The following is a 17,151-nucleotide window of genomic DNA, read 5'->3' on the forward strand; positions in this document are numbered from 1 at the left end:
ATGATCTTCTTCAACTGAGCTACGGATGAGCTGTTGAGTAGATTTTTCCTTTTTATATTTTTGTACAGAAACATCACCAACGTTTTCTGTGGGTAGATGAGGAACAAGGGATTTGTGTGGTGGGTAGTGGCAAAATGCACTTGAAACTGGTGGGTGTTGGTGATTTGGTTTTAGCATTACACTTGGCAAATTCTGTGAATATGTGCTCTCTTCGATTTTTTTTATTTAGAAAGATTATGATCCTAGATTTTTAGATGTGCTTGACTTTTGAATGTCTATTTCTGACCATTGAGAAATGCAAAATAACCAATTAGTTAAAAGCATATCTCCTGGATCTAAATCATTAATTGTACAAGTTATTGGCTGTGAGACCAAAATCTAGTTTAGTTATCTATAAAATAGGGACACTGATGATGCTGCCGTGAGAAGTGTCCATTACCTGGTCTTCATATGTGTAAATATGTTACTTTAAAAGGCAAAAGGGACTTTGCAAATGTCTTTAAGATTATGGACCTTGAGATGGGAAGATTAACCTGGATTACCCAGATAGGCCAAATCTAATACCATAAATTCTTCAAAAAGAACTTTTCCGGCTGTAGTCAGGATGAGCAAGACACAATATGAGGAACGGAGTGGCCCATTTCTGGCTATGAAGATGAAGAAAGGGTACCACTATTCAAGGAATGTGGTGGCCTCTGAAGCTGGGAACGGCCCTCACTTTACAGCCAGCACAAAAACATAGATCCTGGTCCTCCAGCCATGAGAAACAGAATTGTACCATCAACGCAAATTTTCCCCAACAGCCTCCAGAAAGGAACACAGCTGCCAACATCTCAATTTTAGTGTGGTGAGACTTGTATCAGACTTCTCATCTACAAGAACTGTGAGATAACAAACTTGTGTCATATGTTATAGCTGCAAGAGAAAACTGATAGTTAAAAGAGATGATCACATAGAGCAATGAATAGCCAAACAGTAGGCAGAAATATCCAGTATTACGCCTTGAAGTTGTATTTGCATTGCACCTAATATCAGATTGTCTAGACTGTAGTGATGGAGACTAACAGAGAAGTCGGTAGAAGTCTTACCAAGTGTTTCCTGGTCCCCTCACTGCTGCTAATGGTTACTTCCTACAAATAAAATGAAAGGATAAGATTGCCTGTCCTTGGAAACAGCTCAAGGGGAAAAAGGACTTGAGAAGAAACCACCAAGTAAATGGAACACATTTTAGCTTTGGTTGCCTGAGGCCCTAGGTATTAGATATCTAGTTACACATTAAAGGATAATTCAAAATCTCTGGTAATCCCATACCATGTAGCATATTGTGTGTGTGTGTGTGTGTGTGTGTACATGCAGGTACATTTTATAGTTAATATACTTTGAATTTATTTGTGATTATTTTATTATGTATATGCATAATGACATATCTCAATATATAATGTATAATATATGATATATATATGCTTCTTTTGGGATATATATGGATATATGATATATATGCTTCTTTTAGGATAATATAATATCATATCTTTGGAGAAAGTTTTAAGTCCTTTCAGGAAGAAAGGTGCTGGGAAGAAAAGCCTACAGTCGTGAAATTAATTCTGAATTAGTGGAAAAAGATAGAACAAACCTACAGATTCCCAATTCTCACCACAGAGTTTCCAATCCAGTCATAGGTCTGGGGTGAATCCCAGGAAGCTACACCTGTAACGAGCTCTCTAAAGAGGGTCTGGTTTTAGAACCCCTAGATTCCGTAATTTCAAGGGTCTCAGGCTGGTCCTGTGATTTATTGATGATGTGAAATTTCTGATCTCTAGCTTTAGTAGGGAATGAGGGGACTTGGTTAATAACCTACCCTACTCTTCATGCTGGAGTAGGGATTTACAATCATTCCCCTCTACTTAGAGAAAAACTGAAGATCCTATAGGAAAAGTGGTCTGGGTCACATACTCCTAAACATCAGAGTGAGAACTAGAATTCATGTTGGTATGACTCATTCATTTGGTCAATGAAGTTTCTACAATATCCCATGTTATTTATTTAAATTTAAATTATGTAATTATGCAGGAAATCATTTCTTTATAAAATGTCTGACCGTATAAATAAAAGAAGAAATACCCATTTATCCCCATTCTTTAGTCTCACATTCCTCCTCAATGGTCATCTTTTTGTTATTTTTTCAAGAAAATATTCTGACTTACATGCAACATGCACAAATCAAAGAATACTCAGGTTTAAGCCTTTTTAAAAATGTAATAAGATTACACAACTTCCTTTGTCACTTAATAAGTCAGTACAAAATGATTGCATTGCTCTTTTTAGCTGCAACATAACATGTTGTATGTATCATGTTGTATTTGAATCTATCTGGGCATTTTCCATTGAATGACATTTTGGTTCTTTCTAAAATTTTTGCTATTTCTCTCCCTCTCTCTCTCTCTCTCTCTCTCTCTCTCACACACACACACACACACACACACACAGGCACTGCTGCATCAAATATCCTGATATGAGATTCCATGTGGATGATATGATTTCTATAAGATGGCTAGACATGTAATTATGAGTTGAAGGGAATGAATGTTCCATCCCTTTCTACACTGAGTTTTGTAGCTACATGAAGTTGGAGAGAATATAACATCCTTCAATCCATAACTCTAGGTTCAACTAGCTGCAAATCTTAAAAATTATCCTCACCAGGATATTGATGTGGTCATGATAAAGCCTGGCTGATGCCTCTTGTATGAGAGTTGAGGTGTTTTTGTACCATAGCAATGCCCAGGACACCTAGATCTTTGTTACTGGTATCTTTTTTTATCTCTCCAAATGATATAAATTGGCTGGTTTTATCACAGTGGTTTCCTTTGGTCAGTGGCGATTCTAGTCTTCAGTTCTGATTTTTAATCTTATATATATATGTGTGTGTGTAAGGAAAAGGATGTTTGGTTCCTCTCTTAGGAAAAATTGCCCCAAACTTTTCTCAGCTTTACGTAGGGCCTTTGATGAATGCCTCTCACATTCCCGTATGAATGACCCCTGTTGGGAGCATAGGGCACACTGTGAATGAGTACCAAGGAGCAAGAACCAGCCCGTGGAGCCTGCCAGAAGTCCAAGCTGCAGACTGACAGGACGGTAGGTAATGGAAATTGCCTTGTGTTTCCCAGCCCTGTGTTTCATTCCCCACAGATCACCGGGACCTTGGTTTTCACTGTCTTCACTGCTGTACTGGGTTCCTTCCAGTTTGGATATGACATTGGTGTGATCAATGCACCTCAAGAGGCAAGTGAAACGTGTTCAATTCAAATCTCTTTTTTGGCAATTTCTGTCAGTGACTGAGGGATCTGTGTTCCTCATACACAGAGATATATTTCCCACATGGGAAATATAGGACAGTCCCAGTGTTTGTCAGGCACCACGTGCGTGGTTTCAAAGCTGATAACTTGGCCTTGACTCTTCAATAACCCTCACAAAAAAAGAAAGGGCAATGACCGATTCTTGATCTCTGACTCTGCTGCTGCTGAGCTCACAGAAAACTCCAGCCGGATACCATGTGCCTACAGATGTTGTTTTGGAAAAACTTAAGAGCTTATTGCAGACTTTATTCAGCGCTCCCAGCCATATATGAGTAAAAACATGAATGAAAAATGCTGGGGAATAGGAAGAGGCAATAAAAGGATATATTTCATTTTATGTGCAAACTTTTACTGGGTACCAGCACACTGTGCATCGGGTGCTTTAACATATGTTCTCGCTAGTCTAACCTCCAAAAACCTTATCCCAATTGTAAGCCAGATGAAAGACTTCAGGAGCCCTAACACTAAAACAGTTCCTATCCTTCCCCCTAATTCTGTCTCTCCTAGATGGTTCAAAGTAAAATAATATATAACTGCTAAGTAATAGTCAAGAAGTCGAACAAAATTTGGATTTCTCCATGGTAAACTATGTGGATGGGTGTTTTTTAAAATATTGCATAATTTCTGTCCTTTGTCCCATTTATTTTGTGCATCCCTACTCTGGTACCCAATGAATAAACAGGAGAAGGATGTTATTTTTCTCAGCTCCCACAGCCTATAAGTGGGGGAACCAAGACTTCATTCCCTTTGCTCTAAGGCCGTCAGGTCATTTAGGGCAGGATAGATGTCTTCTTCCCCTTCCTGTCACCAGCGCCAAGCACAATGATTAGGATAAAGGAGGTGTTCAATACAGTGTTTAGTGAGGAAAGAGAGGGAGAGAGAAGAGAAGCCGTGGGGGTGGGGGAGCGGTGTAAAATGAAGGTAAAAGCATTTGTTGGGTGCCCTCTATGAATATTTCATCTGCTTCACTTACACTGTTGGACTCCAAGGAAAATGTGTATTGACCACAGTCTATCACCTTAAAGTGTTGCTCCTGAGGCTCTGGATGCCACATATTATCACAAGTGTGGTGTTCTTTCCAAGGCTGAGAGAGTTCGATAACAATGCTGGGGGGTCACAGCTTTTTTTTTTTTTTGGGTGATGACAACATGTGCCAATTTAGCAGCCTTCTTGAAATTTGGTTCAGCTTCACCATAATTTAGAATCAGCAGAGCCTCTTTTTTGGAAGACCTTTTCGCATCTTATTTAATCATCTTCTCCAGGGAAAGAGAAGGAAAATTAGTCAAGCCAGACTTGAAAATAGGTATTCCCCCATGAGCATCGGGCTCGAAGCCCTTTCTAGAGCCCCTCTTTCTGTGTTTAACAAGCCCCTTAAACATCATTCTAGAAGAATAGTTGTTCAGCTTCATTTGTGTTTGCTAGGGGGATGACACGTGGCACTATTTTAGGGTTATTTTAAAATCACACCTTTTTATGATTGTGAAAACTACACATATCTGTTATAGAAAGTATTTGGAACAAATCACCTATACTTATTCTACCGCATAGAACGAACAGCTGAGAACATTCCAGATATTTTTTTATAGCTTTTTTTCTGTACATACTACCCATGTAGAGTGGTCTGCTAATGAGATAAATGTCTTGGTCAGACTTCTTTTATCGTAAGAGGATATCAATTCCCTTTCCTCACTCAGCTGATTTTACCACCTAGGGCTTTGCCCATGACTGGCAGCCTAGAGCAGCTACATTCCAGGTCCTTGTCAGAGGTCCTCTCGTGCCACTGAATAGTGACCAAATCAGCACACTGAGAGGAAGGACAAGGGAAGAAGCCCAAAGGCTGTGACTTTACTCAATTATACTTGGTAGGACCTTTGCCTCTACTGAAACATGGGATAAACTATGGCTCTGTGAAACTTAGTTTTAAATGTTCATTCTATTACATACCGAAATCTGGGAGGACACAGAGGAAGAAACTCCTTCAGTATCAATCCCTCCACAGGGGTCACTGAGTTGTTTATAACTTTGAAATTCATCAATATATGTGATTGATTTCCCCTACTTGTGCTGGCTGCAGGAAGTTTATTGGTAAATTTGTAGCATATTTCTAGCAAAGATATAGTACCCAATGCTTATATTTGGTATACTAACTTTATTTTTGGCTTCATCTTTAGTAATCTTTTTCCTTATAGCCATATGCTTCTATTGAATATTTACATAAATCAATTTAAACCTTGCTGTGCAGAGGTAACAGTGGTGTGAAAATGTACCTTTTCAATTTGAATAGCTTCCTGCATTTAAAACTTGGAAGAATTTTACATAAAAACCCAGATTTCTGGCTTCTTTTTTTTTTTTTTTTTTTTTTTTTTTGAAAATTAGAGGTCATGCGATACTAGTCTCATATTTGCAGCTTCCTTCTTCAGGTGGGGCAAATGCTCTCCAGTGCTATAATCTTGCCCACTTTCTTTTATATTCTCAAGAGTAGAGACAGTAGTTCAGTCTTCTAGTTATCAAGGTTCTCCTTCACTTACTTGTTCCTGCCTAGTTCCTGTGGGCACTGGAATTTGCAACCTCTGTTTTACAGAATATTGTCAACTATAAGTAAATTTGTCCATGATTTTGTGTATAAAGCACACATAATCGGGATGACCCTTTTAAACAGCTAACAAACATGCTAAATTAGGGAAAAAAAAGGTGTATAGAATATTTGAAATGTTGGAACTATTTTTATTTTATTTCCTTAGGTAATAATATCCCATTATGGATACATTTTGGGTATTCCACTGGATGACCGAAAAGTTACCAACAACTATACTATCAACAGTACAAAGGAAATAACCACAGTCCCATACCTAGGGGATTCAATACCAACACCTTTGGCAGAGGAAGAGACTACAGCATCTACCAGCCTCATCACCATGCTCTGGTCCTTGTCTGTGTCTAGCTTTGCAGTTGGTGGAATGATTGCATCATTCTTTGGTGGGTGGCTAGGAGATCAGCTTGGAAGGTAGGCAAATTTCATAAATAAGCATAAACATGGGAACTTGAGTATTTGAGGTTTCTAAGACTTTGTTTCATCTTCCGTTTTGTGGAATAGCTTTAGAGTTTTGTTTTTTTTTTTTCGATTCATGACCTTATGAATTAGGTTTTAGCACAAATAATGGAGCAAGCAGTTGCCCTAGTCTGCTTAAATCATGGAGTCATTTATAGCAAAAGTGAGTTTGGTGTGTATTTCTACAGAAATGATTGGATTCTCTAAATTTGTTAGTTTTAAAACACAGTGGGGTGCCTGGATGGCTGTCAGTTGGGTGTCTGACTCTTGATTTTGGCTCGGTCATGATCTCAGGGTCCTGAGACCCAGCACACCCACCCCGCCCCCCGCCCATCAGGCTTTGCATTCAATGAGGGGTCTGCTGGAGATACTCTCCCTCTCCTTTTGCCCCTCCCCCTGCTTGTGCTCCCTCTCTCTCTTTCTCAAATAAATAGATCTTTAAAAAACTAAAAAAAAAAAATAATAATAAATAAAACATATTAAGAAACCACTATACAAAGGGTTAACTCAGAAACTCAATGGCAGAGCCAAGAGTGAAATTTTTAACCAAGGAATCCATTGTTTGCTTCACCAAATCACTCCATTTCTCAGACATCATTTTTCATTTTCAAATTAGAATTTGGCATTTGGATCAGTCAAGTCCTAAGGTCAAATCAATATCCCCAATTCCAAACTGCCCAATATACTTGTCATGGGCTTTTAGCTGCTGCTACTGGTTTTTCAAAGCCCTAATCAGAGATGAAGCAAGTAGTGTGTCCACTTCTTTGCTCTAATTTTTATCAAATGTCAATAAAAAAAATTCTCTAGAACTACTTTACACTTAAATTTCATTCACTGGGCGCCTGGGTGGCTCAGTGGGTTAAGCCGCTGCCTTCAGCTCAGGTCATGATCTCAGGGTCCTGGGATCAAGTCCCGCTTCGGGCTCTCTGCTCAGCAGGGAGCTGCTTCCCTATCTCTCTCTCTCTCTCTCTGACTGCCTCTCCATCTACTTGTGATTTCTCTCTGTCAAATTAATAAATAAAATCGTTAAAAAAAATTTTTAAAAATTTCATTCACTTAGTCATGTGACATACTAAACTGGGATTCTACCCCTCCACAGAGAGAGGAAATAAAATGAGAAAATCACATGTTTGTGTTTTAGATTTATTTTCTGTTTTGATGCCACCTTTTATTTATTAGTTATCCCTTCCTCTGATGATAAAAATAAATATGGAAATATGGAAAATTTAGAAAATGCAAAAACCTCTAAAGATGTAAATGATGTAAGTAACTATTTTAGTAATTCTGGATTACAATCTAATTTTTAAAATTCCTACTTTTATTTTTTTTTCAAAAGACAAGATTTCACTTTTATTTTTTTGTTATGTTACATTAGTCACCATCAGTACATGATTTGTTTTTGATATAGTGTTCCATGATTCATCATTTGTGTGTAATACCTTTAAATTATAATTTTATCTTTCTCATTAAAATTCTGATAATTTCCTCCTCTTGCACTAGAGATTTTATATAATAAAACTATAAGAAGTTTTCTTCAACAATGAGTAGCATTGGGGCACCTGACAGGCTCAGTCAGTTAAGCGTCTGCCTTTGACTCAGGTCATGACCCAAGATCAGGATCCAGCCAAGCCCATATCAGGCTCCCTACTCAGGCGGGGAGTTTGCTTCTCCCTCTGCCCTTCACATAGCTCTCATACTCTCTCTTACTCTCTCTCTCTCTCTCAAATAAATAAAATCTTTTTAAAAATGAGTAGTATAATAACCCAAGTTTTACTCTTGTTCTTATTATTCTTGTTCTTATTATTCCTCTACCATAAAAGATAATAGTTTCTCACATTTTTATCAATTTGCTGGTACTTAGCTAAACTTAAAAATCAGAATCTGCAAGTTACAATGTCCATAAACCAACTTTAATTGTTCAAAAAATTTTAAATCATTTTAATTTGAACCAAATTGGTTTACATAGTAATTGGAAAATTTTCTAGACTAATTATTTCTAAAATAAATAAAATTAAGCAAAGTTAAATTTTAAAATATGAATCAATCAATTCTTTTAGCAGCTACTAATGTTTTATACCTCTTCCCACCCCTGAAGAAAAAATTTAAGGGTGCCTGGCTGGCTCATTGGTGGTATCTACGACTCTTGATCTCAGGATCATGAGTTCAAGTCCCAAGGTGGGCATGAGGATAGATAGATAGATAGATAGACAGATGGAAGGAAGGAAGGAAGGGGCCCTTGTTCTCATCTTATTTAGAAATGAGATTTTTGACAGGTCCAGTGATGTACTAAAGTATTTAATTCAGGTCCTCATGATGGAAACAGGATGCATACCCTCTCAAGTATTGGAATTTAGCATTAACAATGATGATACCCCAAAACAATGTCAAATGATCACTTATCAAATGACTTATGGTAAACTAAGAGTGAGGCTTCTTCCAAGTCTCAGTAGAAAAATGATTCTCCATGAATAACAAGCACAAAATTAATAATTTTAACATCAAAATTAAGACAAAAGAGTTCAGTCTCTCCTATAAGACTATTTTTCTAGGAAGATTCACTAAGAAATGACATGATTTTTTCTTACTGACCAGGTCACTGTTCTATCAATAAAAAAGAAGGAAATAAAAACTTATTTTTTCATTGCTCCTTTAAAAAAAAAGTATTTCCTTATAATAGTGTAGTAGGCAATAAATGTCGGTGGCCATTGTTTTATAGATTTGGCTTCTCAGGGTCAATTTTTCCAGAAGCTGTGCACTTAAAATTTAATTACTATGATATGGTGGAGGAGATAATGGTCTGTGCAATCCACAGTATTGTAAGCAAAGGAAGGTAGATACAGCCTGCTTTTGAATGCACTTTCTTTTATATAAAAATGGAACTCACTAAAATCAAGCATTAATCGTTGGTTTCACACAGATCAAGCCCCGGCTCTGACACTTAATAGTTGTGTGAAAATGAGCAAGTTACTTAGGTTCTCTAAGATGTTTTCCCAACCATCTACAATGTAGGAAAAAAAATAGTACCTAACTCATGGGATTATTGTGAGAGTTTACATGAGAGCACAGATAGAGGATTTATCACAATGCCTGGTACATAGTAAGCAGGCACTGAATGTAGCCTTACTTTAATGCTGATGGTGATATTGATGCTGATTCTAATGATGAAGACATTATGATGACAGTGTTAAACCCTGTGCTAACAGGAGTATTTAGAGCAAAATTTGAAGAAATACACTTAGAAATGTATTTCTTTTTCCCTGATTTAGTGATTTCATGTATTTTTGGATTATTTATTCTTGTCCATTTCTCATGTCTGAGCAGAAGTTAAAATCCTTTAGTTTACAAAGTGCTTCAGCATCCATTAGCTGGTAAGGAAGAGGGACTTTAGAGCAACCTGGCATCAAATATACTTTCAGGCTATATCTTTTAAGAGTTTTTCTCCCTAACAGAATATATACTACGAGTGAGCTAGTAACAATTTCTTAAAGTTATTGAATTTGTTTGCTCTCTATCCTTGAGTAGAGAAAAGGCACTTCACAGAGAAATAGCCCTGTCTTTTTCTGCTCTGCAGCTCTGAAACTGGCCAGCTCTAAAACACTGTTTCCCCTCCCTTTGAGTAGTTGACATTCTCCATATGTTGGTTTTCTAGTACTGCTCTAATGAGTTACCATAAACAGTGGCTGAAACAACAGGTATTGCCTAAGCGTTTGGGAGGTCAGAAGCTCAAATTCAGTTTCATTTGGCTGAAGCCAAGGTGTCAGCAGGGCTGGCTCCTGCTGCAGCTTCTGAGAAGAACCCATTTCCAGTTTCCTTTTTTCTGGCCCTTTTCCAGCTTCCAGTGGTCACCATATTGCTTGGCTTGTGGACCTCATTCAGTCTGCAATACACATTACTCCAATCATACTTCTCACATTACATTATCTTCTCTTTTGCCCTCCTCTTATAAGAATACTTGTGAGTCCATCATTGGATGGATAATCCAAGATAATTTCTTTACCTCAATACCATTAATTTGATCACATCTGTAAAAACCTTTTTATTATATAAGGCAATATATTCCCAGAGTCTGAGGATTAGGATGTGGACTCTTAGGGGATATTATTAAGCCTATCATATCTGTTGAGTAATCTTTGTAGTATAAGACACATAATTTTACTCTCCAGAAAAAAAAAAATCTATCTGGTATTAAAGATACATGCTTAGAAAAAGCTCTGCTATTTAAGTTTGAAACATTGACACAGAATATTAAAAGATCCTTACACTTCTCTGTGGCACAAATACTTCTATACCTGTCCATTCAAATTCTTTTATTGGCCTTATCATCATCATTAAACTTTTAAAGTTATTTTTTTATTAACATATATTAAACTTTTAAAATTATTTTTTATTAATGTATAATGTATTATTTGCCCCAGGGGTACAGGTCTGTGAATCATCAGGCTTACACATTTCATGGCACTCACCATAGCACATACCCTCCCCAATGTCCATAACCCGCCACTCTATCCCTACTCACCACCCCCCAGCAACCCTCAGTTTGTTTTGTGAGATTAAGAGTCTCTTATGGTTTGTCTCCCTCCTGATCCCATCTTGTTTCATTTTTTCTTTCATCTATTGAATTTTAAAGAAGGTTTTTGTGCCCCACTTTCCCATTGAATAGGAATAAAAGTATCAGATATCTGCAAATATTGTTCATTTTCACATGATTAATTTTGAAAATGATGTTTTTGTTGCTACTGTCAGCTTTATTACATATTTTACATTGGCTGACATTAATTTATAGGTTCTGGAAATATGACACACAATGCTAAAATAAGAGTACTCTCTTTGATAAGGCTTAAAGTAAAAGAATATTTTAATTTACTTCCAAACAATTCATATTAAAAGAAATTTAACTTTGGAAGCTCTTTACATCATATGTGCTATGTGCAAATAATACATTATACATTATCAGCTAAAAACTTGTGAGAAAGAAAGAGAAGGAGGGAGGAAGGCGAGGAAAGGAAGGAAGGGAGGAGAAAAGGAGGGAAGGTGAAAATAAGAGAAATGAAAAAAGAGAAGGAAGAAAGAGGAGAAAGAAAGAGGATGTCATAGGTTGCAACTAAAGTGTTGAATGTAGCAATCACCAGGCAATTATCACTTAAAACAATCAACTTGTAGAAAACTTAATTAGTTAACTGTTTGAAAAAGTTTCAGAAGGGTTATCTTAAATCAAACCAGTCATCAGTACAGTTGAATCATCTCTATTAAAATGTGGAGATCACATGCATGAAACTCGGATTTTCTCATTATAAACATTACTTACTGGTAAAGCTTTAGTCCACAGATAAGTCAAACTAGCAATTATGGTTTAAAATTCCCCAGCTAACTTTCTCAGCAAAATTAAAATAACTGCTCTTAAGTAAATATCTTAGCATACTCTGAGAGCAAATAATTTTATCAAGTTTTGATGCTGAATTTGTAATCCTTGCTTTTTAAACTTTCAGAATCAAAGCCATGTTGGTAGCAAACATTCTCTCATTAGTTGGAGCTCTCCTGATGGGGTTTTCAAAACTGGGACCATCTCACATTCTTATAATTTCAGGAAGAAGCATATCAGGACTCTACTGTGGTAAGTCATGCACGCACCCACGCGCACGCACACACACACACACACATCTGGAAATTATTTTAAAGGCAGATTGGTAACATGCAGGGAAGTTTTTGAGCCAGAGATGGCATCACAAAAGGGAAAGGCAATAGCATAAACTTGAAGTCCTGAGTCAGGGAGGTTTGCGACCAGTAAGTGGGAGTTATGAAACGATCTTCTCGCTCCTGGCAATTTCTAGTGGCATAATCACAGGTAAGTTATTTAATTCATAGCTTCCTTCTCTGTTAAATGAAGGAGATAGTATCTACAATGTAGGGCCCTTGTGAGAATGCATGTAAAACGTTCAGCACAGAATCTGCCTCCAGTCAGCTGACGAGAAAAGCTAGCTGTTGCTGTTGCTCCAGCTGTGCTGAAGACAGTGGCACACTGCTACACCCAGAACCTCCAACTCGGCTCTTGTGGCCTACTTGGCCACCTAGGTCTCTGTCTCTCCTTCCCTTAGTGGATGGATTCCAGATATGGCGGGGTGAAGCATTACAGTGGTGTGACCTCAGGGAGAGGGAGTCAGGCAGGAGCAGCTGGTAGAAGAGTTCATAATGGACAAAGGATTGCTCCCCTTCCTTGTGAACCTAACATCTGAGTATCTGGAATCACTAGTTCTTAGAAACAGCTTTTCAAACTTTTGGAAGTTTCAAACTTTCAGAAGCGAATTTAATCAGCAGAGGTCTGAGTGAAGGGAGGATCACCTAATCTTTAAGATGGCCAAATTTTTAGATTCTCAGTGCCAGTGAAGCCCTGATGGTGATGGTTTGGAGCCAAGGTTTAACCCACTGTCCCAAATCACAGAACCGTCTTTCAAAGCACTGGGGCCAGGGGAGGGTACAAGAGCACAAACAATGTATAAAATGTTTATAGTTTTTACTTGCAAAGAGAAAAGACTGTAGCTTCTGTGTCTTCAATGATCCCTTGAAACAAAATTCTAAACAAAATTCTAAAGGGCCAGAAGTTAATAACTTAATTAAAAGTCTCTTTTCATTATTTTCCATGTTAATACAAATAGCTGAGAGTAAGGACAGCTTTATTAAGGTGAAGAGGCAACCAACACGTGGAGAGATTTAGACTCAGAAGGAATTAATTCTGGCACTCTCTCTGCCTGGGTTTAGATATATTAACTGGATCTTTTGTAAAATGCAAAGAATAACACTATCAAGGAGGTCCAAATCATGATTCTTCTTTCTTCTCTCTCCATTTTAAAAAATACAGTATGAAAAAAATCACAAATATTTTTGAGAAAATTGAAAAGAAATGTTATAAACATTGTGGAGCTACCTATCACTAGCATAGCCAAGTAATTCATACTCCCCAACAATCTTTTAAAATTACGCCTGGTTCTGTTCTGAGCATTAAAATTGCTAAAAATTATAGGATATACATTTTTACTTTAAATTTGTGTGAATTCAGACCTGTGATCTTATCTACATTATTATGTTCTTGAGATACAATAGGAGGTAATACACAGAAAGTACAGCCTGAAAAGGGGACAAATAAGTGTGTTTTTTCTTATTTAAGATCAACAGACCACACATTAGAGGCACATATAAATGTCAGCCAAAATTCAGATGCTACATCAATCATGCAACTGTTCATGTGAGCTATTGAGAACATTTTAAAGCATTAAAAACATACTGAAACAGTTCCCACATTCATCTTTTACACAAAAACCATACATTTCTATTTTATAAACAAACTGTCTAAAAGCAAGACTCTGACAAGCCTTATTTTTAAAATTCTTTAAAAAAATGCTAAACATTGCATTCAATCTTGCTTGTTGATAGTGTCTGACCATTTCATGCACTCAGCAAATGGCTGGATACTCCACCATTTCCAACATGACTGATGACATCTGTGCTTAAGAAAGCTATAGAAGGCAGAATTGCCTAGAACTTTTCAATTTTTTGGTATTCCTTTAAGCACCAAAGTCTTTTCTGAAGCCCACTGTTAGGAGAGATTAAAGAAGCTGGGTTGCTCTGGTTAGAGTAATTGAAGGAAGAGTCCCTGAATTCCTTAACCTCCTCACCCGTCCACACCTCCCTCATCACTTTAACAGTGACCTTGAGGCACTTCCACACTGTGGAGACTCAGGGCTTGTAGTTCTCATGCTAAAGCTCTATTGTACTATGATCTTGGATGAACTGTTTCTGACCTCTATCAAGTAAAGAGATTGGCTTAGATATGTTCTAACTTCCTTTAATACCATGAGTTTAGACCAAGAATATTATTAAAGCATTCTTTAGTCTCTTTTCTGAAGACAATCTGAGGCATTACGATGTAGAGAGTTGATTTTAAATGGTTTTAACTAAATAAGGAATGCTATGAATTTCTTTCTATTCCTATATCTAGCTACAACTTCAATCAAGTCTTATCAACAAATATTCTTTGCATAAACTGTGTCTATTACTGGGGACAAGGGGTCTTTCTTCCAACAGACTCTGAAATGTCCTTTTAATCAGGATACTGGCTATACTTGAACCAAATTATTGTTATTGAAATAGTCCTGGCTGCACTTTCACATTTATGTTCATGTTTTATGCAGGACTAATTTCAGGCTTGGTTCCAATGTACATTGGTGAAATTGCTCCAACCACACTCAGGGGTGCTCTTGGCACACTTCACCAGCTGGCCATTGTCACGGGCATTCTTATTAGTCAGGTAAAAACTCCTATTCCCTACCTCACCCATCCTCTATTTTATCCAGCTTCTCCCTCCCTGATAGATTGACAGAGCGGAAAAAACTAGTTCCACCATTGGGAATGGGAATGCTATAGAGACTTGGGCTTTTTAGCTCAAAGCTATATTATTACTGCTCCACTCCTCACTTCTCCCCTTGGATCTGTGGTAGGACTGGCAATAGAGATGACCCAACATGCCAGGTCTTGAACTCCAGGAGCTAGTCTAGAATTTAATTATTCTGTTTAGATTTCAAATAGGAAACCACATTTTTGACTGCTTGGATTTCCTTTGTTCTGGGCACCTTACCTAGACAATTAATATGTATATGACTACCATAGCAATTTTTTGTTCAGCTGGCTCTATCATTCTCTTCTATCCCAAGGACTCAGAGTCCTCAGAACCCCTAACCTAGGATTATCCAAAGGGTAAGCCACTGCAATAGGACGATAAATCTGGTTCTCACTAAAATAATTGTTCTATTTATGTAATCCCATTTTATTTTTCTGGGTAGTTGAAGAAGAAATTTTTAGGGTCTAAAGTTACACATGATTTTTGTTGTTGCTTTAGGTTTTAAATGTGTTCTTAAAAGTTTGGTTGTTTCCCATCCTAAATGACCCATATAAGTTAATGAAAATAAACCTTGGTGAACTCTTTGTAAAACACATAGTCCTGAATTTAGTGAAGTAAGACACACTAGTAATAGTTTCTGCTTTGGGCATACTTGAGTCAAAGTTGTCAGGGATTACTATTAAATAGCTTTCAACAAATGGTTTCACTATTAAATAACTTTCAACAACGGTTACAGAAGGCAGACCTTAAGTATTGTGCAGTTGCCATGCTTCCTCCCTGCCTTTTCAGATTGTTGGCCTCAACTTCATCCTGGGCAATCATGAGCGATGGCATATCCTTCTTGGTTTGTCTGCTGTGCGAGCCATCATCCAGTCTCTGCTGCTCTTCTTCTGTCCAGAAAGTCCCAGGTACCTTTACATCAAGTTGGATGAAGAAGTCAAAGCAAAGAAAAGTAAGTCTGTGGATGTTCTTTTTTCTTCCTATTGTTTTGGAACTATCAGCTAATGAAATACAGTGTGCATGAATGTTTACTGGTCAAGTTGGTACGAGCACTTTCTAAATGAAGTCAATGATTACATGTAAAAAGAATGTGCAAGATCACTTCAATATGACTCACACATGCCATTTCAAACCCATAAACACTTGAGCCCAAATAGGAAACCCACCTGCAGGGTATTGGACTCAACCAGAGGCTTCTAAAAGACTTTTACATGCATCATTCTTCTATGATAACAAAGATCAGAGTTTTCTTTGTCACTAGATAAAAGTCAAATGTTTTTCTCAAAATTTAAAAACAGGATCTAATTTTACAAAAAGAATTGCAACACTCCTGCTGTAAAGCAATAGAAAGGGCTTTGCTGAACTACAGCTCTTTCATTAACATAACAAAAATAAATTTACTTTTGTTTTGACCTGAGTTGTGTCGACTTGATCAATTTGTGGGCAGGCTTGAAAAGACTCAGAGGAGGTGTTGATGTCACCAAAGACATCACTGAGATGAGAAAAGAAAAAGAAGAAGCATCCAGTGAACAGAAAGTCTCCATAATTCAGCTCTTCACCAATTCCAGCTACCGACAGCCTATTCTAGTAGCACTGATGCTGCACATGGCTCAGCAATTTTCTGGAATCAATGGGGTAAGTTTAAGAATACTTTCTAACCCCCTAAAATAGGGGAAGAAAGGGGCATAAATTAAATAGCTAAAAGGCATTTAAAAATGTTGACATCGTGTTTTACTATAAAAAACATATTGAGCATTAATTTTCTTTGTTTTGCCGCATCTGCTTTCTAAAATTGGATTAGAATTTTTAAAAAATGTCAATAATCAATGGTACTGTATGTCTATTAATATGGAAGGTAATAAGCAAAAATTATAATTAATTCAAAAGAGGGAAAATGAGAATAATTATGCCCCCCAAAACACCCTAAATTACAGGGGACTTCTACTAGAGTTGAGTAGCAAATTTAGGATTTAGTCCATAGTTCCCTCCATCTATGTATCATTATTATTTTTTAAAGATTTTATTTATTTATTTGAGAGAGCGAGTGAGCATGGGGGTGCAGAGGGAAAGGGACAAGCAGGCTTCCCGCTGAGCAGGGAGCCTGACGTGGGGCTCAATCCCAGAACCCTGGGATCATGACCTGAGCTGAAGGCAGACACTTAACCTACTGAGCCACCCAGGCACCTACCCTGTTTTACCTATGTAAATAAAGTATACCAGGGCGCCTAGATGGCTCAGTTGGTTGAGCATCAGACTCATGATCTTGATCTTGGGGCTGTAGGTTCTGGATTGAGTTCTGCGTTGAGCCCTGCATTTGATGTGAAGCCTACTTGAAAATAAATAAAGAAATAAATAAATAA

The 17,151-nt window shown here is 37.4% G+C and overlaps 1 protein-coding gene and 1 long non-coding RNA gene across 3 annotated transcripts in view; one reads left to right on the forward strand and one right to left on the reverse strand.

Moving 5' to 3' along the window:
• LOC132012051 (uncharacterized) overlaps positions 1-15,623 on the reverse strand; it is a 49,544-nt gene extending 33,921 nt beyond the window's left edge. Inside the window, exon 1 of the long non-coding RNA XR_009402510.1 lies at positions 15,537-15,623. This is a non-coding gene — a long non-coding RNA (uncharacterized LOC132012051). The remainder of the gene's footprint in view (positions 1-15,536) is intronic.
• Positions 1-17,151, forward strand: part of SLC2A2 (solute carrier family 2 member 2) — a 32,705-nt gene that overhangs the window by 4,142 nt on the left and 11,412 nt on the right. Inside the window, exons 2-7 of one of the 2 annotated variants that reach the window (XM_059391554.1) lie at positions 3,187-3,279; positions 6,095-6,357; positions 11,889-12,013; positions 14,586-14,701; positions 15,581-15,743; positions 16,239-16,426. In XM_059391554.1, coding sequence (XP_059247537.1) covers positions 3,187-3,279; positions 6,095-6,357; positions 11,889-12,013; positions 14,586-14,701; positions 15,581-15,743; positions 16,239-16,426 — 948 coding nt within the window. Of the gene's footprint in view, positions 1-2,984; positions 3,133-3,186; positions 3,280-6,094; positions 6,358-11,888; positions 12,014-14,585; positions 14,702-15,580; positions 15,744-16,238; positions 16,427-17,151 lie in introns of both variants that reach the window. The other variant, XM_059391555.1, reaches the window with a different exon arrangement.

The sequence above is a fragment of the Mustela nigripes genome, chromosome 2 (assembly GCF_022355385.1).
Source record: "Mustela nigripes isolate SB6536 chromosome 2, MUSNIG.SB6536, whole genome shotgun sequence".
In the NCBI taxonomy this organism is placed as follows: domain Eukaryota; kingdom Metazoa; phylum Chordata; class Mammalia; order Carnivora; family Mustelidae; genus Mustela; species Mustela nigripes.